This window comes from Phyllobates terribilis, unplaced genomic scaffold (assembly GCF_046119375.1).
Source record: "Phyllobates terribilis strain yellow unplaced genomic scaffold, ASM4611937v1 Scaffold_9__5_contigs__length_417890890, whole genome shotgun sequence".
Taxonomy (NCBI): domain Eukaryota; kingdom Metazoa; phylum Chordata; class Amphibia; order Anura; family Dendrobatidae; genus Phyllobates; species Phyllobates terribilis.
This window is the reverse complement of record NW_027362769.1, coordinates 238,997,814-239,025,681: the sequence shown is the minus strand read 5'-3', so window position 1 is coordinate 239,025,681 and position 27,868 is coordinate 238,997,814. Positions and strand designations below refer to the sequence as shown.

The 27,868-nt window shown below is 45.0% G+C and overlaps 1 protein-coding gene across 5 annotated transcripts in view; it reads right to left on the bottom strand.

The window, feature by feature from the left end:
- Positions 1-23,893, bottom strand: part of LOC141160946 (uncharacterized) — a 175,908-nt gene extending 152,015 nt beyond the window's left edge. For 3 of the 5 annotated variants that reach the window (XM_073645739.1, XM_073645742.1, XM_073645744.1), the window contains exons 1-2: positions 23,629-23,751; positions 18,177-18,247 (exon numbers count right to left, since the gene is read on the bottom strand). In XM_073645739.1, the coding sequence (XP_073501840.1) occupies positions 18,177-18,231 (55 nt within the window). In that variant the 5' untranslated portion in view covers positions 18,232-18,247; positions 23,629-23,751. The other 2 variants (XM_073645740.1, XM_073645741.1) reach the window with 2 other exon arrangements.
- Between the last annotated feature and the right edge of the window lie 3,975 nt (positions 23,894-27,868).

Sequence of the window (27,868 nt, the reverse complement as noted above, 5' to 3'; positions counted from 1 at the left end):
CATCTATACTGACCTCCATCAGGTTGCAAATTAAAAATAATTTTTTTCTGCATCTAGCTCTGAAAAAATATTTGGGCTTCTAGCAGTGTGTGGGACTTGGTCTATTAGTCCATCTATACTGACCTCCATCAGGTTGCAAATTAAAAATAATTTTTTCTGCATCTAGCTCTGAAAAAATATTTGGGCTTCTAGCAGTGTGTGGGACTTGGTCTATTAGTCCATCTATACTGACCTCCATCAGGTTGCAAATTGAATAAAAAAAATTTCTGCATCTAGCTCTGAAAAAATATTTGGGCTTCTAGCGGTGTGTGGGACTTGGTCTATTAGTCCATCTATACTGACCTCCATCAGGTTGCAAATTAAAAATAATTTTTTTCTGCATCTAGCTCTGAAAAAATATTTGGGCTTCTAGCAGTGTGTGGGACTTGGTCTATTAGTCCATCTATACTGACCTCCATCAGGTTGCAAATTAAAAATAATTTTTTTCTTCATTTATCTCTGAAAAAATATTTGGGCTTCTAGCAGCGTGTGGGACTTGGTCTATTAGTCCATCTATACTGACCTCCATCAGGTTGCAAATTAAAAATAATTTTTTTCTGCATCTAGCTCTGAAAAAATATTTGGGCTTCTAGCAGTGTGTGGGACTTGGTCTATTAGTCCATCTATACTGACCTCCATCAGGTTGCAAATTGAATAAAAAAAATTTCTGCATCTAGCTCTGAAAAAATATTTGGGCTTCTAGCGGTGTGTGGGACTTGGTCTATTAGTCCATCTATACTGACCTCCATCAGGTTGCAAATTAAAAATAATTTTTTTCTGCATCTAGCTCTGAAAAAATATTTGGGCTTCTAGCAGTGTGTGGGACTTGGTCTATTAGTCCATCTATACTGACCTCCATCAGGTTGCAAATTAAAAATAATTTTTTTCTGCATTTAGCTCTGAAAAAATATTTGGGCTTCTAGCAGTGTGTGGGACTTGGTCTATTAGTCCATCTATACTGACCTCCATCAGGTTGCAAATTGAATAAAAAAATTTTCTGCATCTAGCTCTGAAAAAATATTTGGGCTTCTAGCGGTGTGTGGGACTTGGTCTATTAGTCCATCTATACTGACCTCCATCAGGTTGCAAATTAAAAATAATTTTTTTCTGCATCTAACCCAGCCAATAGTTTTGACCTAATACCACAGTTTGGCCACTCAGCTCTGCTCGGTTACCATCCATTGTTTTTTTGTGCAAACAACTCCAGAGTTGTGAATTAGTTAACCACCAAAATGAGTGGAAAAAGGCCTGCTGCTGGTGGAAAGGGGAATAGGGGTGTTGGGAAGGGGAAAAAAGGTTGTGTCCGTGGGGTAGGTGCAGAAGAAAGACCATCTTCCAGCCAAACTAAAATGTCTACTTCTTTTAGCGGACAATGTGATAAGATCCCTTTCTTACGGCCACGCCAATCGCTACAAATTCCAGATGAGGCACAAAAACAGCAGGTGCTTCAACGGATATCAAGTGCTCCTTTAAGTGGGCTCTCCTCCACATCAACTTCAACATCACAAATACTCCAGTCCTCAAAGGTGTCACCCCAATCGCACTTGCTTCCTCACAGCTCCCAAATCTCCAGCTGCCCGTCTGAGTATGAGGTAGAACAGATGGTTGAGTCTGCAGAGCTGTTTACTCATACTATAGCCTGGGAATCAGAGGTCGACTCCAGCGCTTCTGTGAATCCAGACGAGGAAATGATCTGCACTGATGCCCAGAATCTTTATGAGTCGGATCCAGGACCAGACGCAGAAGGTTCTGACCATAATGTAGACCCTCATTCCCAAACTGTAACTCTTGTTGGTGGAGACAATGAGGAAGACGATGATAAGACTCAAATACCTGATTGGAGCGACAACTTTAGTTTTTTGTCAGGGCAGGAACAGGTTGGCTCTGAGGACGACGGGTGTGATAACGCACAGGGTGATGATGATGAGGTCGGAGATCCCACTTACTGTCAACCCACAGTCAGCCAAGAGATGAGGTCAGCAGAGGAGGTGGAGGAAGATGCTAGTGACGACGAGGTCAGGTTGCGCCTTCCTGGACAGAGACGTAGTACTGGAAGCACGTCAACAACTGCATCCTCAAACACAACTCTGCCTCTCACCACAAGTCGTGGTGGCTCTTCAGGTCGCATGGGTGCTAAGCCTTGCATAGCCTGGGCATTTTTTCAGATCGATAAAGATGACCCAACTCGTGTTATCTGTAACATTTGTCAGCAAAAGCTAAGTAGAGGCCAAAAAATACATAGTTTGAGTACTTCATGCATGAACCGGCACATGGACATGAAGCATAAGTTGCAGTGGGAAGCTCAGTGTGCTACAATGCGGTCTAGCCGGCCGGGCCAACCACCGTCTGCCATATCTTGTGCATCCGCGGCCTCTTCATCCTCTGTGACTGGGGGGACAGCAGTCACACCTGTTTTGGGGCGCAGACCTGCCACCTCTTTACCCGCAACAGCCAGCGTGATTGGCAGGTCATCATTTTCTTTGGAGGTGGTAACACCAGCTGGTCTTGAGCGCTGTCCGACATCGATAGCACCACCTTTGGATCAAGGCAACCTAACATGTCCGCCTGCATCTTCCTCACAGACCGGCAGTTTGCCGGGGACACCCTTATCAACCCCGTCTAAGCACAATAGCCAGCCCTCGGTCCCTCAGATGTGAACAAGTAAAAGACCATTTCCTCCTAGCCATGAGAAAGCTAAGAGGTTGAATTTCACCATCTGCAAGCTCTTGGCTACAGAAATGCTGCCTTTCCGCCTGGTGGACACAGAGGATTTTCGAGACCTTATGTCCGTCGCAGTGCCCCAGTACCAGATGCCCAGTCGGCACTACTTCTCAAAGAAAGGTGTGCCTGCGCTCCACCAGCATGTCGCACACAACATCACCGCTTCTTTGAGAAACTCTGTGTGTGACAGGGTGCATTTCACCACAGACACTTGGACAAGTAGGCATGGACAGGGGCGTTACATGTCGCTGACTGGGCACTGGGTAACTATGGTGACAGCAGGACAAGGGGCTGCTGTCCAAGTCTTGCCGTCCCCACGAGTTGTGCGTCAATCCTCTTTACGTCATTTTTCCTCCACTGCTTCTGCCTCCTCAACCTCCTCTCGGTCTTCCACCTGCACCCAAAGCCTGTCTGGTCATGCCACAAGCTTTCTAACTGCGCAGAAGGGATCCTGCACACCTCCTTACTATGCTGGCAGTAGGGCTCAACGTCATCAGGCGGTTTTTACATTGAAATGTCTGGGAAATGTGAGTCACACAGCTGAGGAGTTGTGGTCAGCTCTGGAGAACCAATTTCATGAATGGTTGTCTCCACTGGACCTGAAACCAGGGAAGGCCGTGTGCGACAATGCTGCAAACCTGGGTGCGGCCCTTCGCCGGGGCAATGTCACACACGTGCCTTGTATGGCTCACGTGTTGAACCTGGTTGTCCAGCAATTTTTAGCCCACTATCCCAGACTAGATGGCCTTCTGCAGAGGGCACAGTCGCTGTGTGCTCACTTCCGCCGTTCGCATCCCGCAGCTCAGCGACTTACATCTCTACAGAAGTCGTTGGGCCTGCCACTTCACCGGCTAAAATGCGATGTGCCTACCCGGTGGAATTCAACTCTGCACATGTTGCAGCGACTGTGGCAGCACCGACAAGCCCTGGTGCAATACGTTCTGACGTATAGCCTGGGCCAACGAGATTCAGAGGTGGGGCAAATCACGCTGGAGGAGTGGTCTCAGATCAGGGACCTATGCACCCTTCTGCACAGTTTTGAAATGGCGACGAAGATGTTTAGTGCTGACGATGCCATTATCAGCATGACTATTCCGGTGATTTACATGCTGGAGCACATGTTAAACAGAATTCGGAGTCAGGTGGTGGCACAAGAGGAGGTGGAGGAAGTAGAGGAGGAGGAGTTGTATGCGGAAGGGCTAACATCTGCAAGGTCCAGACGGTCGGCAGCACCAAGGCGGCAGGCATGTGAGGGTGGGGGAGATGATTTTACCAGGGCGCATGATAGCAGCCAAACTAGTGAGGAAGGTGCAGGAGCCCAGGAAGAAGTGGAGGACGAACTGATGGAAGACTCATCAGATGAGGGAGACCTTGATCACATTTCTGTTGTGCGAGGTTGGGGGGAGAGGACAGAGGAAGGAAGCATGATTGCTACCTCGCCACCAACACAACAGGGTCTTGGTGCTCCTGGATGCGCAACACACATGAGTGCCTTCTTGCTGCACTACCTGCAACATGACCCTCGAATTGTGAGAATTAGAAATAATCCTGACTACTGGGTTGCCACACTGTTAGATCCCCGGTACAAAAGTAAATTTGCAGAAATTATTCCTGCCATAGAAAGGGATGCACGCATGCAGGAGTATCAGCAGAGACTGTATCAGAATCTTACATGTGCTTTTCCACAAAATACCAGTGGTGCACGTAGTGAATCTCACAGTTCCAACTTGCCAACCGTGGGACCGTCAAGTGTTCAGCACTCAAACCGTAACAGAACCACAGTATCTGCTGGTAACATCAATTTTGCGGAATCATTTCACCACTTTTTTAGCCCATCCTTTGCAAGGCCACAGGAGACAAGAAGTCTGACACATAGTCAACGCCTAGAGACGATGGTACAGGAGTATCTCCAAGTAAACATTGAAGCCACGACTGTGTCACTGGACCCTTGCTCTTTTTGGGCTTCCAATCTGGATAAATGGCCGGAGCTAGCCACTTACGCCTTGGAGATCTTGTCATGCCCCGCAGCCAGCGTTCTGTCTGAACGTGTGTTCAGCGCTGCTGGTGGTGTGCTGACAGATAAGTGCACGCGGCTCTCCACTGATAATGTAGACAGACTCACGTTCATAAAGATGAACAAATCATGGATCCGAAACGACTTTTCTACCCCTGTGTCATCCTGGGGAGAGTAAAAGCTTGATGATTGGTTAAAATCACCCTACCAACCGTTTTAAGCTTTCAAATTACTAATCATGTTTATCTGTATCTTGACTGGAAAATAATTTAGGCTTTGTAGCAGTGTGCAGCACTGATCCTATTAGGCCATCTATAATAAGCTTCACCAGATTTAAAATTAAAAATAATTTTTAGCTGCATCTAGCCCGGAAAATAATTTTGGGGCTCCGAGATGCGCAAGACACATAAGTGCCTTCTTGCTGCACTACCTGCAGCATGACCCTCATATTGTCAGAATTCGAAGTAATCATGACTACTGGGTTGCCACACTCTTAGATCCCCCAAACTTTTCGATCAACCTTTTCATTTTAATAAAGACCAAAAAAATGGTCATTTTTGAAATTATAAGCATTAGCAGGTTGTTAGAAACTGAAATCAAACAGTTTTCAACTCAAAACTTTATTCTAGGTGATGTTACATTTTCACATAGGACCCCTTGTTCGAAAGGAGCTTCTGAACTCTCTCGTCCATTGAATTTGTCAGGTTTTGGATGGTTTCTGCTTCAATTGTTTTGCATGAGGACAGAATACCCTCCCAGAGCTGTTGCTTAGATGTGAACTGCCTCCCGCCATCATAGACACTCCTTTTAATGATGCTCCAAAGGTTCTGAATGGGGTAGAGGTCAGGGGAGCATGGGGGTCACACCATAAGTTTGTCCCCTTTTATGCCCATATCAGCCAGAGATGCAGATGTTTTATGTGCAGCATGAGATGGTGCATTATCATGCAGAAAAATGATCTTGCTGTGAAATACACGGTTCTTCTTCTTGAACCATGGCAGGAAGTGCTGTTTGAGAAAATCCACATACATTATGGAGTTCATCTTTAGCGCCTTCAGGGATCCTAAAGGGGCTGACAATCTCTCTCCCCATGATTCCAGCCCAAAACATTACTCCACCTCCTCCTTGTTGGCGCTGTAGCCGTGTTTGCGTGGGGTGTCCATCAACCAGCCATCCTCCACTCCATTCATCTGGACCATCGAGCGCTGCACGGCACTCATCCGTGAACAAAACAGTTTTGAAATCAGTCTTCATGTAATGTTTGGCCCACTGGAGCCGTTTCTGCTTGTGTGAAGTGGATAGAGGAGGTCGACAGGATGGCATATGCACAGCTGCAAACCTCTGAAGGACCCTGCATCTTGTTGTTCGGGGGACGTTGGAGGCACAAGCAGCTTCAAAAACTTGTCTGCTGCTATGACAAGGCTTTTTTGCCGCTGCTGTTTCAACCTGACGTAATTGCCTGTAGGAAAGAGTCCTCAATTTGCCCTTATCAGCACGCACACGTGTGTACTGTGAATCAGCTACATACTTCTTGATTGCCAAGACACTTCATCCTGATCATCGCACAATGTTGATTGTAGTCATGCCTTGACCTAAACACTCCACAATTTGTTGCTTCTCAGCAGCCGACACATCCTTTTTCTTTCCCATTTTGGCAGAAAATGTAGGCTGCTTAATAATGTGAGAGAGCCTTCTTAAGTAGTCTTGCCTTTCATTGGACACACCTGCCAAACTAATTAGCACAGGTGTCTGCAATTGCTTACAGTGATATAAAGAGCCCTGACACACATCACCATCAATGAGTTTAACTGACAAACAAACAAATTCTTCCCTTATCACTCCTAAACACTTTTTGCATAATAATTTGGAACGCGGTGTACATGTGCTTTTCCACAAAACACCAGTGGTTCACGTAGTGAATCTTACAGTTCTAACTTGCCAACCGTGGTCTGTATGGAATTGTTCAATAAAGGGCCCAAAATTAAGATAACATAGATGGGAGAGGTCTCTATGAATAGGAATTCCTAAGTATTTGATACCCTGTGAGGGCCAGGCAAAGGGAAAGTTGGACTGGATGGAATCCTATATGGATTTAGGGAGGGAGACATCGAGGGCCTCAGACTTCGCTGCATTGATTTTAAAATTTTACCATGTAACAAAGTGATCTATTTCAGCCATAACAGCAGGGATGGATATATGTGATTGAGTGATATATACTAGGACATCATCAGCAAATAGAGAGCACTTGTACTCGGTGCCTCCCACCTCAATCCACCTAATATTGGGGTTATGGCGAATTGATGAGAGCAGGTGCTCCGTCACTAGGATGTATAAGAGAGGGGACAGAGGACATCCCTGCCTTGTCCCATTGGTGATTGTGAAAGGTGATGAAAATGTTCTGACGCACCCCCTGGGCCTTGGGACACCCGGAGCCGGACCCTTTTTGGTGGATGCTGGTGGTTGTAGTCTTCGTGGCGGCGATCCGGTTCCGTGGCTCAGGGCGGTCAAACCAGTGGCGGAACTATTTATGTGGTTTTGATGTTTAAATGTCCGACTACGCCACCCGTGGATTGCGGTCAGAGTGAACCGCCGCTACAGGGCAGACCGCTAAGGCTGGTGTTGTGGGTGCAGCAGAGCGTAGCATAACTCCCCACGGGAGGAGTATAGCCTCAGGGCAGTGTATGCGGAGGATGGGGGTGATGGTGCAGGGCAGCAGCAGTAACGACACGGAGTCAGTGATGCAGTTCAGGGCCTTTACTCACAGTTCTTATTATCCAGACCACGTCTGCAGGTAACGGCTGCCCACGTCGTACTGTGCTCACCAGGTGAGGGGCTCAGACAACTCCCAGATAACTTTGGAGCGCTTCACAGGACCCCCTTTGTGTGTCCTTTGTCTGGCCTTTCTTACCAACACTTCTGTCCGGCTGCCTCGGGCCTCCCCTTGGTAAACTTGGCGCCAGTTTCCCTGACCCTATGTGGTGCCTTCCTAGAGGGTGGAGCAAGGGGCTGCGCCACATAAAATGTCAGAGCCTCCGGTTTCTAGCTGAGGGTCGTTTCCTGCCTCCACTAGTTCGGGGACCGGTCTCCCCCTTTGGCCTGACCCCTCCACGCAGGTGGATTCGGGCGTGCGGTGGCGACTCGCCCGTCCGCACCCCTGGGATCCCTTCATTCCTCGTTCCTGGAGCCTTCTCCGCTCCTCTTCCTTCCTTCTCCCTCTTGCAGGCCTGGGCCTCTGTTACTAGGCCCGCCTCCGGAGCAGAGCTCATGCAGAGCCCCTGCTCCCTGCCACTTCTGCTCAGACTTCTCTGCACTGAACTAAGATGGTGCCCACCTTTTATACTCCCTTCTCAATGCACCCAGGAACTGCTTCCTCCCTGCTCCTGCACTGCAGGGTTCCCCTTCCTCAGTGTTCCCTCCCCCCACTCCAGCCAGGGACAGGGACTGTCGTGCCCATCTCAGGGGCATATTGGTCGCCCTGCCCCACGGCAATGTGGTGTAATGCATGCAGGTGTCGGGTCCTGATCCACACTCCATCCTTATCTGAGAGTGAGATATCACACCTCTGGGTGAGGTGCAATACGTCTGTAGCAACCGAGCCCTCGGTGCTACAGTTCCATTTATCTTCAGCCTAGGTGACGTATTGTGATACAGGGCCGTGATTTTGGCTATAAAAGGGTCCCCTAGACCCCTACCCCAAGCTTTTTAAGAGAATCATATATGGCGTGCCAGGAGACTCTATGGAATGCTTTCTCAGCATCCAACGAGAGTATCTACTTACAAATTTTTAACTGCATCTAGCCCAGGAAATACTTTGTGCCTAGTAGCAGTGTCTGCTAGTCAGCGGATTATCCCGGCTGTTAAGCAAGCTACACCACCTGTAGTTTGGACACTTAATTTTTTCAAAGGAAATGCTTCGGGACCACGGGATACTTAGTGAAGAGCATCAGGAGGCACCCCAAGGCATAGGGGCTGGGACTGGCACTAGGATGCCTTGCGGTGGACAGCCGAGCTCGATCCTTATAAAAGCTTTTTAACTGCAGCAGCTTTAGTGGACGCTACTGGAGCTGGAATTACGCGGCTGCTGGCATGAGACTTGCCCTCCAATAGATCCTTGTAAATGGATTTAAAGTGTATTCATTCAAATTAGAGGGACAATTTAAATTAAAAAGCTTAGAGCTGCCTCCACCACAGGGGGGCTCTCTCGACCCACCAGCGGACAGGCACCAGTATTGGGAGAAGGGGGCTGGCCGTCAGGGTTCACCGCGGCTCTGGCACAAACCCGGCGACACGGAGGTGGCACGGGCAGGAGCGGACTGGCCGTCTCGGCTTCTCACTTTTTGGATTTTAGAAGGGCATGACATGCCTATATCTGTGTCTCCCCCTCCTTTTACTCCTCCACCTCTTTTCTTTTCGCATGACTATATGTACTTGTCACTTTTCCATGTGTTAGTTGTGTCTTCTGAGCAGTTTGTCAGCTTTTGGACACCTTTGAAGGTGTTTTCTATGTGTTTCTATGTGTTTTTGTTTGCCTGCCATTGGTTTTAACGGTGTTCGAAGGTGTTCGACGAACAGTTCGACGAACAGTTCGGCGAACACACGGGTGTTCGACGAACCGAACCGAACTCGAACACTACGGGGGTGGCTCAACACTATTGATTATATTCTCATTTTTCCTCCTCTTATGCTGCCCTGCCTAATACACTGACTACGGTATACATGCCTCAATTTTGCTACAATACCCTGCCTAGGATTTTGCTACAATCGCCTATCTCCATTCCGTTTTTTTTCCCCCTAAGGTTGAGTTTAGTTGGCCGTATTGGAAATTGGACCAGTTGTGTGTGTGTCTGTACTGCGAACGCTTGCAGGAGCTGTTATTACATTGCATGCATTATTCTGGGCCACAAAATGGACCAAAGTAGTGCATACTGCAATTTTTTCCATGCAGACAGTCCGTGTGCTCTTTGTATGTAGTCCGTGGCACACATGGACAGCACATGGACTGATTTTTTTGCTTGTCTGAATGAGCCTAGAGCTCCTTCGTCTTGTGAATTTTCTGATTGGTCACTCTTTTTTCAAGAGGTTCTGTACCTAACAATTTACCAAGTTCATCTTTTACAACATTAGAATATTTTGCCATTCAGATACTATTTAGAAGACATCTAAGGCTATGTGCCCAGGATGCAGAAATGCTCCGGATTTTTCCTGAGCGTTTCTGCATCTCCCCTGGCAGAAAAAACGCATGGGGATTGTACATGCGTTTTTCCTGCCAGGGACATGCGGAGTGAAGCGTTCTTCACATGCATTTCCGCATGCGGGTTGACAAGCGTTTTCCAAGCGATTTTAGCATCACTTGGAAAGTGCTCGACAACTTGGTCACACTATATAAATCCATGCAAACGGCATGGATTTATATAGTGTGACCGTAAAGAATGTTTAAAAATAAAAAAATAAATCTATACTTACCTTCCGATGGCCCCCGCAGTCTTGCTTCCCTCCGTTCTCCCTTGCCGGCAGATCGCGGTACACTGAAGGACCTGCCGACGTCAGCATCGCGTGACCCATAACATGACTATGACGTCAGCGCAGGTCCTTCAGTTCATCGCGAGCTGCTCACAAGTGAAGACAAGGAGAGCGGGGGCCATCAGAAGGTAAATATAACATTTATTTTTTATTTTATTCTTTTTCTCACAGTTTCTATGGTACCCGGGTCCGGAGGAGAGTCTCCTCTCCTCCACACCCGGTTACCATACGCACATTGGAACACATGGAATGCGCATCTACATATACAGTGATGCGGAATCCATGCGTTCCAATGCAAGTCAATGGCGGCGAAAACGCAGCGCTTCCGCAAAATAATTGGTAGTGCTGCGTTTTTTTCCACAATGATAATCCGCAGCGGAAATTTCCGCAGCATGTACACAGCACATGCGGATTATCACTGGGGAACATGGCAGACCTTCTACCATGCATTTTTTAAGCATTTCTGCAGCGTTTTTGCCGCTGCGGAAACGCTTAAAAAACGCATCGTGGGCACACAGCCTAAAAGGCATTTCTTTACTGTTGTTACATCATAATAAAGCAAAACTACATCAGCAACAAACTACAATTCTCCAGCATTGCTATTTTGAATATTTGATAAAACAGACATGTTAGGAAAGTTCAATCCTTATAGTGGCTTGCGAAAGTATTCACTACCTTGGCTTTTTACCTATTTTGTTAGGTTACAACCTGTATTTAAATATTTAGTAATCCAATTGGTGAAGTGAGGTGAAGTGAGAAAAATTCAGGCATAAATTCAATTTATGGGATCAAATAACTAAAAATTGGCATGTGCATATGTATTCACCACTTTTGCGATGAAATCTCTAAAAATTTCTGGTGCAAGCAATTACCTTTATAAGTCACATGCTTAGTGAAAGGAAGTCCACCTGTGTGCAATCTAAGTGTTACATCCTCTGTCAGAAAAAAAACAAACCTTTTTTGAAAGGTCATAGAGGCTGCAACACCATTAACCACTTCGCGCCAGAGCCTGTTTTTGCCTTCGTGACCGGGCCAATTTTTTCAATTCTGACCACTGCCAGTTTATGAGGTAATTACTCTGGAACGCTTCAATGGATTCCTCTGATTCTGAGACTGTTTTTTTGTGACATATTGTACTTCATGATAGTGGTAAAATTTCTACGATATCACTTGCGTTTATTTGTGAAAAAATTGGAAATTTGGCGAAAATTTTGAAAATTTTGCAATTTTCAAACTTTGAATTTTCATGCCCTTTAATCAGAGAGATATGTCACACAAAATAGTTAATAAATAACATTTCCCACATGTCTACTTCACATCAGCACAATTTTGGAACCAAATTTTTTTTTTGTTAGGAAGCTATAAGGGTTAAAAGTTGACCAGCGATTTCTCATTTTTACAACAAAATTTACAAAAACATTTTTTAGGGACCACATCTTATTTGAAGTGACTTTGAGGAGCCTTTATGACAGAAAATACCCAAAAGTGATACCATTCTAAAAACTTCACCCCTCAAGGTGCTCAAAACCACATTCAAGAAGTTTATTAACCCTTCAGGTGCTTCACAGGAATTTTTGGAATGTGGAGGTAAACAATGAACATTTAACTTTTTTTCACAAAACTGCTACTTTAGCCTCAAATTTTTAATTTTCACAAGGGCAGCCAGAAAAAATGGACCCCAAAATGTGTTGTGCAATTTCTCCTGAGCACGCTGATACCCCATATGTGGTGCAAAACCACTGTTTGGGCGCACGGCATGGCTCGGAAGGTAAGGAGCGCCATTTGACTTTTGGAATGGAAATTTGACTGGAATCGATAGCGGACGCCATGTTGCATTTGGAGAGCCCCTGAGGTGCCTAAACAGAGGAAACCCCCAACAAGTCACCCCATTTTGGAAACTAGACCCCTCAAGGAACTTATCTAGATGTGTGGTGAGCACCTTGAACCCCCAGGGGCTTCACAGAATTTTATAATGTTGAAGTGTGAAAATAAAAAAACACATTTTTAACACAAAACTGCTACTTTAGCCTCAAATTTTTAATTTTCACAAGGGCAGCCAGAAAAAATGGACCCCAAAATGTGTTGTGCAATTTCTCCTGAGCACGCTGATACCCCATATGTGGTGCAAAGCCACTGTTTGGGCGCACGGCATGCCTCGGAAGGTAAGGAGCGCCATTTGTCTTTTGGAATGGAAATTTGACTGGAACCGATAGCGGACGCCATGTTGCATTTGGAGAGCCCCTGAGGTGCCTAAACAGAGGAAACCCCCAACAAGTCACCCCATTTTGGAAACTAGACCCCTCAAGGAACTTATCTAGATGTGTGGTGAGCACCTTGAACCCCCAGGGGCTTCACAGAATTTTATAATGTTGAAGTGTGAAAATAAAAAAACACATTTTTAACACAAAACTGGAAACCCCCAACAAGTGACCGAATTTTACAATCTACTCCTCTGTATAAATTAATCTAGTGGTGGGAAAATAAGTAGATAGGTAAATGGTCACTAAACCCATAGATGAATTCCCACAGAGGTGTCATTTCCATAATGGGGTCACTTCAGGGGGGATTATGCTGTTCTGGCACTTTTCAGAGTACCAGAGCTAAAGAATCCCCCCTGAAGGGACCCCATTTTGGAAATGACACCCCTCTGGGAATTCATCTATGGGTTTAGTGACCATTTTAACTCAATGGATGATTTCCGGAAACAAGCACACAATGGAAGGTTTAGATTCTGGAGAACCCCCCCTGGAAATTAAGTGAGCTCTACTCGAATGTGTCATTCACTAAATGAACCAAATGTTTGGATGACAAATTGGGATACATTTTTACAGTTTAAAAACGTGGTTCTGTGTGGAAGATTTTAAAGCAGTCAGTGACGCATAAGGCTGGCAATGATGGGCATTGTGGGCAAGAGTAGCGGGTATCACGCCTCATTCCTCTCTTAGTACATACACAACATCTTTTCTGGGGGTTCCTTCTTGTTTCCGTTGCTGGAATAAGTGCAATAAAATGTCGCTCAGTGAGTCTTTTCACATCCTCAGATTCTAATGGATGAGCAGGGCTAACACTTTGAAAGACAAGATTTTCAATTACCTTTTCTTGATAATCAAGAAAAGGATCTGAATTTCCTGCTTTTTTGTACAACACAAAAGAATTGTATGTGGCCACCTGAAACAAATAAATAACCAACTTTTTATACCAGGTATAGGACTTTCTTGATACCTGGTATGGCTGTAGAACCTGGTCTGCAAGGTCCACACCCCCCATGTGTTTGTTGTAGTCAATGACTGACACAGGTTTTTGCTTCGGAGTGGTGGATCCTAGTTCTACAGTGGCCCTTGTGGCATCTGTGTGGATCGAGCTGAGGACAAAAATATCCCTCTTATCCCTATATTTCAGGGCAAGCAGCTCTCCGTTGCGTACAGCCCCTGACTGCCCCTTTTGAAACTTTTGGTTGACCAATGGTTGTGGAAACCCCTGACGGTTTTTACGGATGGTCCCACAAGCCCCGATGTTGTGTTCAACCAGACTTTTAAATAGGGGTATACTGGTGTAATAATTGTCCACATATAGATTGTAGCCTTTTTGAAAAAATGGACTTATCAGCTCCCAAACAATTTTTCCAGATGTCCCCAGATAAGTAGGGCATCCTGGTGGGTTTAGTTGGCTATCTTTCCCCTCATATATGCGAAAAGCGGATGTGTATCCAGTTGAACTTTCGCACATTTTATAGAGCTTTATTCCAAACCTTGCCCTTTTAGATGGGATAAATTGCTTGAGGTGCAGTCTTCCTTTGAATTTTACAAGGGACTCATCTATAGAAATATTTTGTGTTGGGGTGTAGAGGCTTAAGAATTTTTCTGACAAATTTTCAATGATGGGTCTAATTTTATATAACCTGTCATGTTCTGGGGCATTTCTGGGCAGGCATTGACTATTGTCGTTAAAATGCCAAAACCGCATGAGCATTTCATAACGGGTCCTAGGCAGAACGACTGAAAACATAGGGGTGGCTTGAACAGGGTGGTTGGACCAGTAGGATCGAATGCTCGGTTTTTTAACAAGCCCCATGGCAAATGTAAGTCCTAAAAATTTTTTTATTTCCGGGACATTAGTTGGTGTCCATAAATTTGCCCTAGCATAGTAAGATCAGGGATTCTGGCTTATGAATTGGGATGCATATAAATTTGTTTGCACGACAATATGCTCTACCAAGCTGTCTGTAAAAAACAAATTAAAAAAATGAATTGGTCCAAAATCTTCCACCTACACATTTATACCAGGAATGGCGTTGAAATCAGGGCTGAATGGAGCAGCCGAATCCGAAGCCTCCCATCTGGGAAATGCTAGATCATGTGGCAACGCCCCTTGTACACTGGCGTGCGCCAATTCACTAGTAGCAGGGACAGCGCTTGTACTGGGCAGTGTTCCCTGATTTGGAGACGTTTCTCCAGTAGCGCTATTTGCCCCTATTGCTGTACTGGTCCTTGGGCTTGAGGATGGACCAGAATCACTGCTCATTTCTGAGCTCTCAGTGTCGCCGCTACTAAAGCCCTCAAAATCCACATCTCCATCTGAGATTGCACTGTCGTCACTGTCAGAACATAGCAGGGCATACAACTCCTCTGCGGTATAAGTCTGACAGGCCATTTTATTTTTATATTTTTGGACTGGACTGAACGGACCGGACTGAACGGACCGGACTGAAAGGACGGGACCGGACTGGACTGACCGGACTGGACTGACCGGACTGACTGACCTGACAGGACTGACTGATCTGACAGGACTGACTGACTGATCTGACAGGACTGACTGGACTGATCTGACAGGACTGACTGACAGGACTGACTGATCTGACAGATCTGACAGGACTGACTGACTGGACTGATCTGACAGGACTGACTGACTGACAGGACTGACTGATCTGACAGGACTGACTGACTGACTGACTGATCTGACAGGACTGACTGACTGATTGATCTGACAGGACTGACTGACTGACAGATCTGACTGATCTGACAGGACTGACTGACTGACTGATCTGACAGGACTGACTGACTGACAGATCTGACAGGACTGACTGACTGACAGATCTGACAGGACTGACAGATCTGACAGGACTGACTGATCTGACAGGACTGACTGACTGACTGATCTGACAGGACTGACTGACTGACAGATCTGACAGGACTGACTGATCTGACAGGACTGACTGACTGATCTGACAGGACTGACAGATCTGACAGGACTGACTAACCCTAACTCTTACTTTCTTTTTTATTTTATTTTTTTTTTTCACTTTTACTGTGGCAAGGCTGACAGCTCTTGTCACAGTGTTTCTCCTCTGCTCTCTCACTGAGATCGGAGGAGAAACAGTGTATTTATCAGCCAGATCGCCCGGGAAAGTTTGTTGCTAAAACAAACTTCCCTGGTGATCTCTCTGATTGGCTGGTGTGACGCTGACATCATCGAGACCTGAGCCAATCAGGTCTCGATGATGTCAGAGGTCACAGCACCGGGATCCCCGCCACTGGCAGGTATGTGGGGGGTCCCGATCGCCGACCACCAGCTGTCACTATCTTTTAAATGCCGCGATCGCTATGGATCGCGGCATCTAAAAGATAGGAACAGGTTAACATCATGGGGACCTGATCCAATCAGGTCCCCATGATGCCACATGTCAGAGCTATCGCTCTGAACCGGTACCGCAGCGCTAGCAGGACCCTGGGGGTCCTGAGCGCTGCAGGACCACCCACCGTTTTTAAACGTCGGCGCTGCACAGAGCTTAGGCAGCGCCGACGTTTATGTACAGTGGGCGGTCGGGAACCGGTTAAGCAAGAGGAACCACTAACCAAACAACACCATGAAGACCAAGGAGATCTCCAAACAAGTCAAGGACAACGTCTTTGAGAAGTACAAGTCAGGGTTGGGTTATAAAAAAATATCCCAATCTCTGGTGATCCCCCGAAATTCATCATCATCAAATGGAAAGAACATGGTACCACAACAAACCTGCCAACAGAGTGCCGCCCACCAAAATTCTCAGCCCTGGCAATTAGGGCATTAATCAGAGAGGCAGCACAGAGACCAAAGGTAACTCTGAAGGAGCCGCATAGTTTCCAAGCAAAGACTGGAGTATCTGTCCATATGACCACAATATGACCACAATAAGCCGTACACTCCACAGAGGTGGCCTTTATGGAAGAGTGGGCGGAAAAAAGCCTTTACTGGCACACAAAAATTGTAAGGCTCATTTGGAGTTTTCCAAAATACATGGGAGACTCCCCAAATGTATAGAGGAAGGTGCTGTGGTCAGATGAGACCAAAATTGAACTTTTTTTGCCACCAAGGTAAACAATATGTCTGGCGCCAAACCAACACAGCTCATCACCCCAATAACACCATCCCCACAGTGAAATTTGGTGGTGGCAAGAGGAAGATAGAATGGTGTGAAATACAGGGATATTCTTGAGAAAAACCTGTTTCAGTCTGTCAGTGATTTGAGACTGGGATGGAGGTTCACCTTCCAACAAGATAATGACCCAAAGCATACTGCTAAAGCAACACTTGAGTGGTTTAACCCCTTTCCGACATGTCGGGTCTCTCCCTTCAGCGCAGGCTCCGGCGATGAGCCCACACCTTTCTGGGGATATGACAGCTGATATGATCAGCTGTCATGTGCCCCTAACAGCCGCGGGTGGAATTGCGATATCCCTGACGAAGGACACTGCAGTCCGAAACGCACGTCGGGGCTCCTTCTGTGATCCCTCCATCACTCCCTATAAACAGGTATGTCAGTCCTTGGGTTCTCTGCTTAATATTATGTACATCAATTGGTTAACTATATATACCACTACATTTGGCTTTCGGTATTATTATTTCATCTTTCAGAATAGCAGTAATTCCACCCCAATACAGTCACATTAATATATGGATTATTTAATTCCTCTTATATACAAAAAAATGCTCTGTTTATGATGGGGTATTCTCTGGTTCTGACATACTTATGAATTCTATCTTGTTTCTTGTGGACTTATAGTACATACATATATTGTGACATTACTTTCCACAATGTTGCATTCTATATTTTGTATTTTGTGATATGGTGGATTCTCATGTGTTTGTAGCACCACTTTGACCATTTCCAATAAAGGTCTGTTTATATGCATATTGGTTTATGTCTCTTGTATTTTGACCTGGACATTAGGTTCTCCTATCTCCTGTGTTCTTAACCGAATGGTCTGCCATTTATTTCGTCCACACAGTATAGACAATCTATTAATTGTTGCTGGGCTGTTCATATTGACCCACGTGTCTCTATGACATATTCCCATTTTTGGTTGTGGATGTTCCTAAGTGTATCATTGCGCTAATGTTGTGAGGTAGCAAAACATGAAACATGCCAAGGGGGTGAATACTTTTGCAAGCCACTGTTACTGAATGTAACACTGGACCCCTTCCCGATTGGGCTTCAATCGTCCAGTGCTTTATTTCTTTGACTATGAACAAAGTTGCCCTGAAGGATAAAAAAACATTGTCTTTTGACCTTGCCAAGCAATTTTTGTCAGTAAGGATAAAAAACAACAAAAAAACAAACTAAAGATGATCTTCAGTTTTTGGAGGTGCAACAAAAAAAACATATCTCAGCTTCTTAGAAACATGTGAGTGTGTACTTACAGTTGAAAGAATGTTGATTTTGATATTGATTGAGTTTTCTGAAATCTTGCCTAAATTTTTAGTCTCCGATTCAAAATAGACTTTTATGACACCAAAGCCTGTGAGGAAACACTTAACTACTATTCACTCCTTCTTATCCAAAAAATGTGTGCAAAATATTAGAGCTGAAATAAATGCTGGAAATAGTTACCACTAATAAACCCACCTTGTTGTGAGTAGACTGGAGCAGATGGTGGGTATCCTTTTCCATGCTCATACATGATTATTTATTTTCATCTACAGAGAAGAAAAATAAGATTTTCAAAAATCATCATTCCATTTTTTCAAATTGTCAACCCCCATTTATAATGTTGCTGATCACTAGGATATGTCATAGATACAGAAAGTACTTTTTTTCAAGTAATTTTATGGCACAGTGAGTGAGGGGTTAAACTATACTTGATATAGAACACAATGAAATCACTAGAAAATAGTGATCTGATTTCACTGAAGTAGGACCAGTCATGAGTAAACTTTGGTTAAAACTATTTAAAACTAATATCTCTTAAAGGTTAACTTGGTTGGACAGCTGATCAGCTGGAAAAGATGTGGGCTCAGCGCTGGAGCCCTCATTAAAGGGGGACGGGGGGGAAGACCTATGATATATAGATACATCATAGGTCGTAAAGGAGCTAGAAAGTTGTCAATTATTGTTCATTCCATATTTGCCCAATAATTAGTGACTTTTTTAAAAACTATTTTTCCCCTCCTACAAAACTTTTCTTAAAAAATTGATAGGGCTTAGTGTAAGGATATCAAGCAACACATGGCATGACAAATATCCTAAAATTTACTCTAGAATTTGATGCAAATTATTATAGTGCAAATCTACTCCAGTCCACAGCTGATCTAGATTTCATTTTCTGGCACACGCACAGCAAGAGATACACCTAAATTACTAAGAAGCATAACCCTCTTAATAAATTAGCGGCATCACACTCCAGCGGGCTTCTTATTAACCCCTTTACCCCCAAGGTGGTTTGCACGTTAATGACCAGGCCAATTTTTACAAGTCTGACCACTGTCACTTTATGAAGTAATTACTCTGGAACGCTTCAACGGATCCAACTGATTCTGAGACTGTTTTTTCGTGACATATTGTACTTCATGATAGTGGTAAAATTTATTCGATATCACTTGCGTTTATTTGTTAAAAAAATGGAAATTTGGCGAAAATGTTGAAATTTTTGCAATTTTCAAACTTTGAATTTTCATGCCCTTAAATCAGGGAATTGTGTCGCACAAAATAGTTAATAAATAACATTTCCCACATGTCTACTTTACATCAGCACAATTTTGGAACCAAAATTTTTTTTTGTTAGGGAGCTATAAGAGTTAAAAGTAGACCAGCGATTTCTCACTTTTAGAACATAATTTCCAAAACCATTTTTTTAGGGACCACATCACATTTGAAGTGACTTTGAGGGGCCTTTATGACAGAAAATACTCAAAAGTGACATCATTCTAAAAACTGCACCCCTCAAGGTGCTCAAAACCACATTCAAGAAGTTTATTAACCCTTCAAGTGCTTCACAGGAATTTTTGGAATGTGAAATAAAAAAATTAACATTAATTTTTTTTCACAAAAATGTTACTTTAGACCCTAATTTTTTTTTTCGCAAGGGTATCATTAAAAAATGCACCCCAACATTTGTTGTGCAATTCCTCCTGAGCACGCTGATACCCCATATGTGGGAGAAAACCCAGGGGAAGGGAAGGAGGGAAGGAGCGCCATTTGACTTTTTGTAAAATTTGCTTGAATAATTAGCGGACGCCATGTCGCGTTTGGAGAGCCCCTGATGTGCCTAAACAGTTGAAACCCCCCACAAGTGACGCCATTTTGGAAACTAGACCCCTCAAGGATTTTATCAAGGGGTATAGTGAACATTTTGAACCCAGAGGTACGACACAGAATTTGATAACATTAGGTCATCATATTGAATAAGTTGTCATTATTCTTGAGTGCAAGTGCTCGCTACTTGAGTTTGCATCGGGTACTTGGGTATGCACCATGTATCTCGGGTGCTCATTTGACATGCTTGAGTCCCCGTTCCGCATGTTTCACGGTTATGAGACACCCAAAAAAAACATGAGGGGATCGCTCGTGCATGGCAGGCAATCCCCGCGAGGTTTTTTCGCTGTATAAGGGTATGTGCCCACGTAGCGTTTTTCAAGCGTATATGCTGCAGAATTTCCGCAGCGTAAACGCTTGTGAAACGCTATGTAATCCGCCCCTCATGGTCCCCAAGGGGATTCCGCAAGTTTAATGCCCATGCTGCGGATTTTTCCGCTGCGTTTATGATGCGGGGAAAAATCCGCAGCATGTCAATTAATTTTGCGTTTCTGCAAGCGGAATTGCCTTTGCAATGCAATAAAAAACGCAAGGCAATTCCGCATGTGGAAATCGCGCGATAAACGCATGATAAACGCGTGCGGAATTCCGCATGCATTTATCCAGGAGAGGACATGCAGAAATGAAGCAGAAAATTTCTGCTTCATTTCCGCAGCGTGGGCACATAGCCTAACAGCTGCAAAACATATGGGGCGGAGACTCGAGCATCTGCAATACTCGTTGCATACCCGAGCACCCGATGCAAACTCAAGCAGCGAGCACTTGCGCTCAACACTATTCGCCATATTGTCGTCATTTTTTTTCTTTACTTTTGTAAAAATCCCAACACCAACACAACCTTAACCCCAATCCTAAGACAACCCCAACCCTAACCCTAGCCCAACCCTAACCCTAGCACAGCCCTAACAATAGCCCAGCACTAGCCCAACCCTAACCCTAGCCCAACCCTAACCCCAGCACAACCCTAACCCCAGCACAACCCTAACCCCAGCACAACCCTAACCCTAGCACAACCCTAACCCTAGCACAACCCTAACCTTAGAGTTTATTTTTTACGCCGTTCCTCATGTCCTATAAGTGATTAGACGACTTTATTCTTCGGGTCGGTGCGATTACAGAGATACCAGAATCATATCGGGTTTTTATGATTGACAGCTGTCACACACTAAAAGACGCTTTTTTTTACAAAGACTAGTTTTGCATCGCCATATTTTGAGAGCTATAATTTTTCCATATTTCGGCCGACAGAGTCATATGATGGCTTGTATTTTGCGGGACAAGTTAACATTATTATTGGTACTATTTTCAGCCACATGACATTTTTTGATCGCTTTCTATTCCGATTTTTGGGAGGCAGAATAAACAAAAACCAACAATTCCAGAATAGTTTTTTTTTATGCTGTTCCGCGTGTGGTAAAATTGATAAGGCAGCTTTATTCTTCGGGTCAGTATGTTTACAGCGGTACCACATTTATATATATTTTTTTAATTTTTTTTATGTTATTTTAGAAAAAATAAGTTTTTTTGTATCGCTTTATTCTGAGAGCTACATCTTTTTTATTTTTCGGTTGATGGAGCTGTATGGCAGCTTGTTTTTTTGTGGCACAAGATGACGTTTTCAGCGGTACCATTTTTATTTATATTCGTCTTTTTGATCGCGTTTTATTCCATTTTTTGTTTGGCGGTATGATGATAAAACAAAGTTTTTTATATATATATTTTTTTACCGTGTGCAGTAAAGGGGTTAACTAGTGGGACAGTTTTATAGGTCAGGTCGTTCCAGGCGTGGCGATACCAAATATGTGAACTTTTATTGTTTTGTTTTGTTTTTTTCATAATAAATAAATATTATGTGTACAATATATTTTTATTTTTTGGGGATTATTTTTTTCATTTTTTTTATATTTTTACTATTTTTTTTCACTTTCTGGCACTTTTTTTACTTTTACACTTTGTCCCACTATGGGACTTTCACTTTTTGCAGCCTAATCGGCTGTATAGCATAGGGAGCAACAGCTCCCTATGCTATGCAGCCTGTCAGCGCTGCACAAAGGAGAAGATACTTTGGTCATGCACTGCGCATGACCAATGTAACTTCCTGCTGTCTGGTGACCCGGATGTTGTCATGACGACATGGGGGTCACTATGACAACATCCGGGAGCCGCCGGTGACAGCGCGGGAGACCGGCAGAGGAGGTGAGTACCGGCAATTACCTCCGCAATGCAGCGATCTACTTCGATCACAGAATTGCGGGGGTTAATGTGCCAGCAGCGATGCGGGTCCACTCCTGGCACATAGCACCGGGTGTCAGGCGATTGCCCCGCACCGCTTGTGTGCGGGCACGATCACATTATGCGTAATAGTACGTAACTGGCCCATAAGGCCCAGGGTGCAGCTATGTACTATTACTGACAAGGTCAGAAAGAGGTTAAAAACAATTAAAATAATACAGTAGTGTTCCTGAATAACTAAGCGTCGACAGCCTGATAAATGCACAGACCCGAAACCCTTTTCACAGAAAGGTAGCAAAGGAGGTATGCTAGCACTGTGAGGCCTATCTGGGTTATTCTCATCGGTATTGGCTGACCTTTGGTAGAACAGAGAGCGTTGACTCACAACTCTATGACTCTCCATTTGTGAGATAAGGAATCATTCACACGTCAGTATTTTTGCATTAATATTTGTATGCCAAAACCAGAAGTGTCTCCAAAACACAGAACAGGTGTCAATCTGTCAATTCTAGCTTTTCTCTGTAAGTTCCACTCCGGGCCTTGGCATACAAACACTGATGCAAAAATACTGATGTGTGATTGAGGCCTAAGTAGAAGCTTTAGGCCTGCAGCGTGTAGGACTTCAAGGCATGCATAGGACGTCAGCTATGAAGCACAGAAGATGCAATGACTTCCTTAGTTGAACTTGATGGACATTTGTCTTGTTTTCACCTGTCTTAATTACGTAATATCGCTCTGCCTGCACTTGGACACCAATAACATACTGTAGAAGAGGACTTGGCTGTTGCTTTCCTCTGCATTAAGACCGGCTTAAAAAATAATCAAAAGAAATCTCCTCAGCAGTGTGTTGCAAATGAAACATGACAATTACAAACTGTCCATTGGCATAACTTGCCCTTGCATGGCAAGTACAATGTGAATCCAATATGTAGCCACTAGATGAACAGCCATGGGAAATTACATAATACTACTCTAATATAAAAACAATATGATATGGAAGCCCCTCATTAAAATAACATTTATCGATGTTGTAAGCCACGAGAAAGAAAACACCAACTCCGTTGCATTGAGCATCATTATAAATTCTTCATAACTGATTTCAATAATTACAATTTTAGTTACATTAAATACATAGCTAAGCACCATCAATCACAAAAAAGGAAATAGTAACAACAGATTAAATAATAAAGCTCTGTCAATCACATATAATAGGTTAAATCATAACTATGGGAGAGGTATTTACAATACCCTTACTTTAACACATCAGCTAAAATAAACTAGAAACTAAAGCAAGCGACACAAGTGACTACACACCATGTCGGGTATTATTTCTACACCCTAAGAAGGGTTAAGGAGCTTGTACATACCAAAATTAGGGAGACGATTCAACCCTCATGTAGTTTCATAACTTCTTTATCATATAACAAAACAACATTTTGCAACAGTCAGTATAAAAGCATCTGTGTCTTCCAAACCCCATTAACAAACGCAAATAAAATAAACATTAAGCCTATAAAATTATTTACATGAATACCTGCAAAGACCAATTCTTGCTGCTGAACTTCCTTGTACTGACAATTGTGAACTTAAACTTCAACTATAAAAGATTATAATGCGGTATAGATGAAAAACAGGTCAAACAAGAGGAGTGCATAGAAAAATAAATTTACATACAATTTGCCGTAAGTTGTCTTGTGGCTCTAAGGCATCTGTGAGTTAAAGCAGTAACTTCCGTGTCTCCTACTCTTTCCCTGAATAGCAGCAATAATTTCCCCTTCCTTGTTCCCTTCCCTTTTTGGCGTACCTCCTCTCTCTCGAGTACCAGCAGAGCTCTCCTTTCTCATCAATGTCCATAGCAGTTACTACAGTGTCTCCTCCTCTTTTATATACGTATAGCAAAGGTGACTGAGAACATAATAAAAAGAAAAGATAAAGTTTCGTATATTTTTCTCCAGTTTTTGATTTGCACCATTTTCATTTTTTCATTTTCATCTTTTTTAATGTCACTTTTTTATGTGTTCAGTTTAGGCTTTCCAGATGTTTTCACCTGTTTCATTATTTGCGACCTTTCCAAAAGTCACAATTTTTGTTTGTAATTGTGCTCCTTTATCAAATTTTTGCAATCTTTTGCGAATTGTGCAAAAAGTGGCAGAAGGAGTTAAAGACAAAAATAAAGATGATTTTTTTGACCTGGCACTAAATTTATGATTCATGTGCCTCATTGGCGCAAAATACATTAAAGAGTAACCCAAAACAAAAAAGAAAAAGGGCCTTAAAAATGCAAATGATGAATTGGGGCCAAAGAAAGTTCTTAACTTTCAATTTTTAAAAGACTGTTCACAGACTAAAAAAATTGTAGAAGAATGTGTAGTAAAATAAAATAAAAAAATAACATCACTCATATTATAAATCCACTTCTGCTCAACTGCCAATGATCTGGTGGTATCAGTAATTTTTGTTTAGGGGTGAATCTAGTAGGACTATTACTTGGCCACTGATGAGTGGAAACAAACACGACTTGGAGACCACAGGAGCAGTTGGCTATAAAGCAGGAGATTTGAAGGGGTATGTAATGAGACTTTTTAAAATAAAATTAAATATGCTCTAGCCAGTTTTTTAATAGTTTTTGTTACATGCACGCCTCTTTTGGATGAACCGCTTAGTGTATACATGTTATGTTAAAATATTTGTTACCCCTTTAACCCCTTCACGACATGCGCCGTATTGATACGGTGCATGTCGTGTCTCCCTCTTTGATGTGGGCTTTTCCCGGCACATGATAGCTGATCTGATCAGCTGTCATGTGCCTCTAACAGCCACGGGTGGAATCGTGATCCACCCACGGCTGTTAACTTGCTAAATGCTACTGTCAAACTCCGACAGCGGCACTTAACATGGCTGTGCTGGAAGCACGCCATAACACCCACCCATCAGCACGCCCATCACATAATCGCGGGCTGCCGATGGCTTGGCTTGACAACCCGGGTTCTGCAGGAGACCCCTGTGGATGTCGTTGCCAATCTGCTATGAGCGCCACAGCAGTCGGCGTTCATAGCTGGTGAGCATTTTTGTTACACATAGCAGGGCTGAAACCCTGCTATGTGTAGTACAGGCGATCAGATGATCGCAGCTTCAAGTCTCCTATGGAGACTACTGAAGCAAGTAAAAAGTAAAAAAAAAAATGTTCTTAAAAATATTAAACAAATTTAAAAAATATAAAAGATCAAATCACCCCGCTTTTGCCCCATTCAAAATAAAACTATAAAAAAAATAAAAAATACACATATTTGGCATTGCCTAGTTCAGAATCGCCCAAACTATCTACTATATAATTGTCTTATCCCGTCTATCTGTCTGTCTGTCTGTCTATCTGTCTGTCTTTCTGTCTGTCCAGGAAATCCCGCGTTGCTCATTGGTCCGGCAGCCGCCAATCAGCGCCGCGGGATTTCAGAAAAAAGATGGCGGCCGTTAGCGGCTCATCTGCAGGACGGAGCTCAGCGGCGTTGCAGCCGGGAGATGAGCGCCGCGAGGCGCTCATCTCCCAGCCGGTACCAGCAGAAGGACCCCGACCGCCGGACCCATCTGCGGGACGGAGATGCAGCCGGGAGATGAGCGGCGCGAGGCGCTCATGTCCCGGCCGGCAGCAGCGGAAGGACCGCCGGCGTCGCTGACATCCATGCAGAAGGGAGGACCGGGGAGCGGCGCTGTGGGTCGGGATACTTCTGCTGCGAGCGCCCGCTCATGTCCCGGGTTCTCGCAGCGGAAGTAGCCGCACAGGCAGCGCCGCTCCCCGGTCCTCACCAAGACGATTCGATGATTGGTCGCGGTCTTCGGACCCGACCAATCACTGATCTTAGCGCAAAAGTTAAATACCGCTGTGCTGATTGGTCGCGGACGCTGCCCGCGACCAATCACCGATTTGGGCGCCAAATTTAAATATCGGCCGCGACCAATCAGCACAGTAGTGGTTAACTTTAGCCGCAAGATCAGTGATTGGTCGCGGGCCAAGACCGTGACCAATCACCGATTTGTGCGGCACATTTAAATAGCGGCCACGACCAATTGGATGTCAGCGCCGCTCCCCGGTCCTCCCTTCACACCCTTGCCGCATGGATGTCAGCGGCGCTGCCTGTGCGGATACTTCCGCTGCGAGAACCCGTGACATGAGCGGGCGCTCGCAGCAGAAGTATCCCGACCCGCAGCGCTGCTCCCCGGTCCTCCCTTCACACCCTAGCCGCTGATGTCCCCACAGTATCCGCATGGTGTTACAGAGATCCGGACATTTGTGTTAAAAATCGCTGATTGGTCGCTGGCGGTGCCCACGACCAATCACCGATTTGGGCGCCAAATTTAAATATCGGCCGCGACCAATCACCGATCTTGGCTCCACATTTAAACACCGCTGTACTGATTGGTCGCGGCCGCTATTTAAATGTGGCGCCCAAATCGGTGATTGGTCGCGGGTAGCGGCCGCGACCAATCAGCAGAGCGGTGTTTAACTTTAGCGCCAAGATCACTGATTGGTCGCGTGCGGAGAGCGCGACCAATCAGCGAATCATATTGGTGAGGTGCGGGGAGCAGAATCGTATTAGTGAGGACCAGGGAGCGCCGCTGCCTGTGCGGATACTTCCACTGCGAGAAGCCTGGAGATGAGCGACTGCTCGCAGCAGAAGTATCCCGACCCGCAGCAGCGCTCCCCGGTCCTCCCTTCACTCCCTAGCCGCTGATGTCCCCACAGTATCCGCATGGTGTTACAAAGATCGGGACATTTGTGTTAAAAATCGCTGATTGGTCGCTGGCGCTGCCCGCGACCAATCACCGATTTGGGCGCCAAATTTAAATATCGCCGCGACCAATCAACACAGTGGTGTTTAAATCTGGAGCCAAGATCGGTGATTGGTCGCGTCCGATATTTAAATTTGGCGCCCAAATCGGTGATTGGTCGCGGGCAGCGCCTGCGACCAATCAGCGATTTTTAACACAAATGTCCGGACTTTAGTAACACCATGCGAATACTGTGGGGACATCAGCGGCTAGGGTGTGAAGGGAGGACCGGGGAGCGGCGCTGCCTGTGCGGATACTTCCGCTACGAGAACCAGGGACATGAGCGGGCGCTCGCAGCAGAAGTATCCCGACCCGCAGTGCCGCTCCCCGGTCCTCCCTTCACTCCCTAGCCACTGATGTCCCCACAGTATCAGCATGGTGTTACAAAGGTCCGGACATTTGTGTTAAAAATCGCTGATTGGTCGCTGGCGCTGCCCGCGACCAATCACCGATTTGGGCGCCAAATTTAAATATCGGCCGCGACCAATCACCGATCATGGCTCCACATTTAAACACCGCTGTACTGATTGGTCGCGGACGCTATTTAAATGTGGCGCCAAAACCGGTGATTGGTCGCGCCCAGCGTCGGCGACCAATCAGCACTGCGGTGTTTAAATGTGGAGCCAAGATCGGTGATTGGTCGCGGCCGATATTTAAATTTGGCACCCAAATCGTTGATTGGTTGCGGGCAGCACCAGTGACCAATCAGCGATTTTTAACACAAATGTCCGGACCTTTGTAACACCATGCGGATACTGTGGGGGAGATCAGCGGCTAGGGTGTGAAGGGAGGACCGGGGAGCTCATGTCCCGGGTTCTCGCAGCGGAAGTAGCCGCACAGGCAGCGGCGCTCCCTGGTCCTCACTAATACGATTCCGCTCCTCACCAATATGATTCGCTGATTGGTCGCGCTCTCCGCACGCGACCAATCAGTGATCTTGGCGCTAAAGT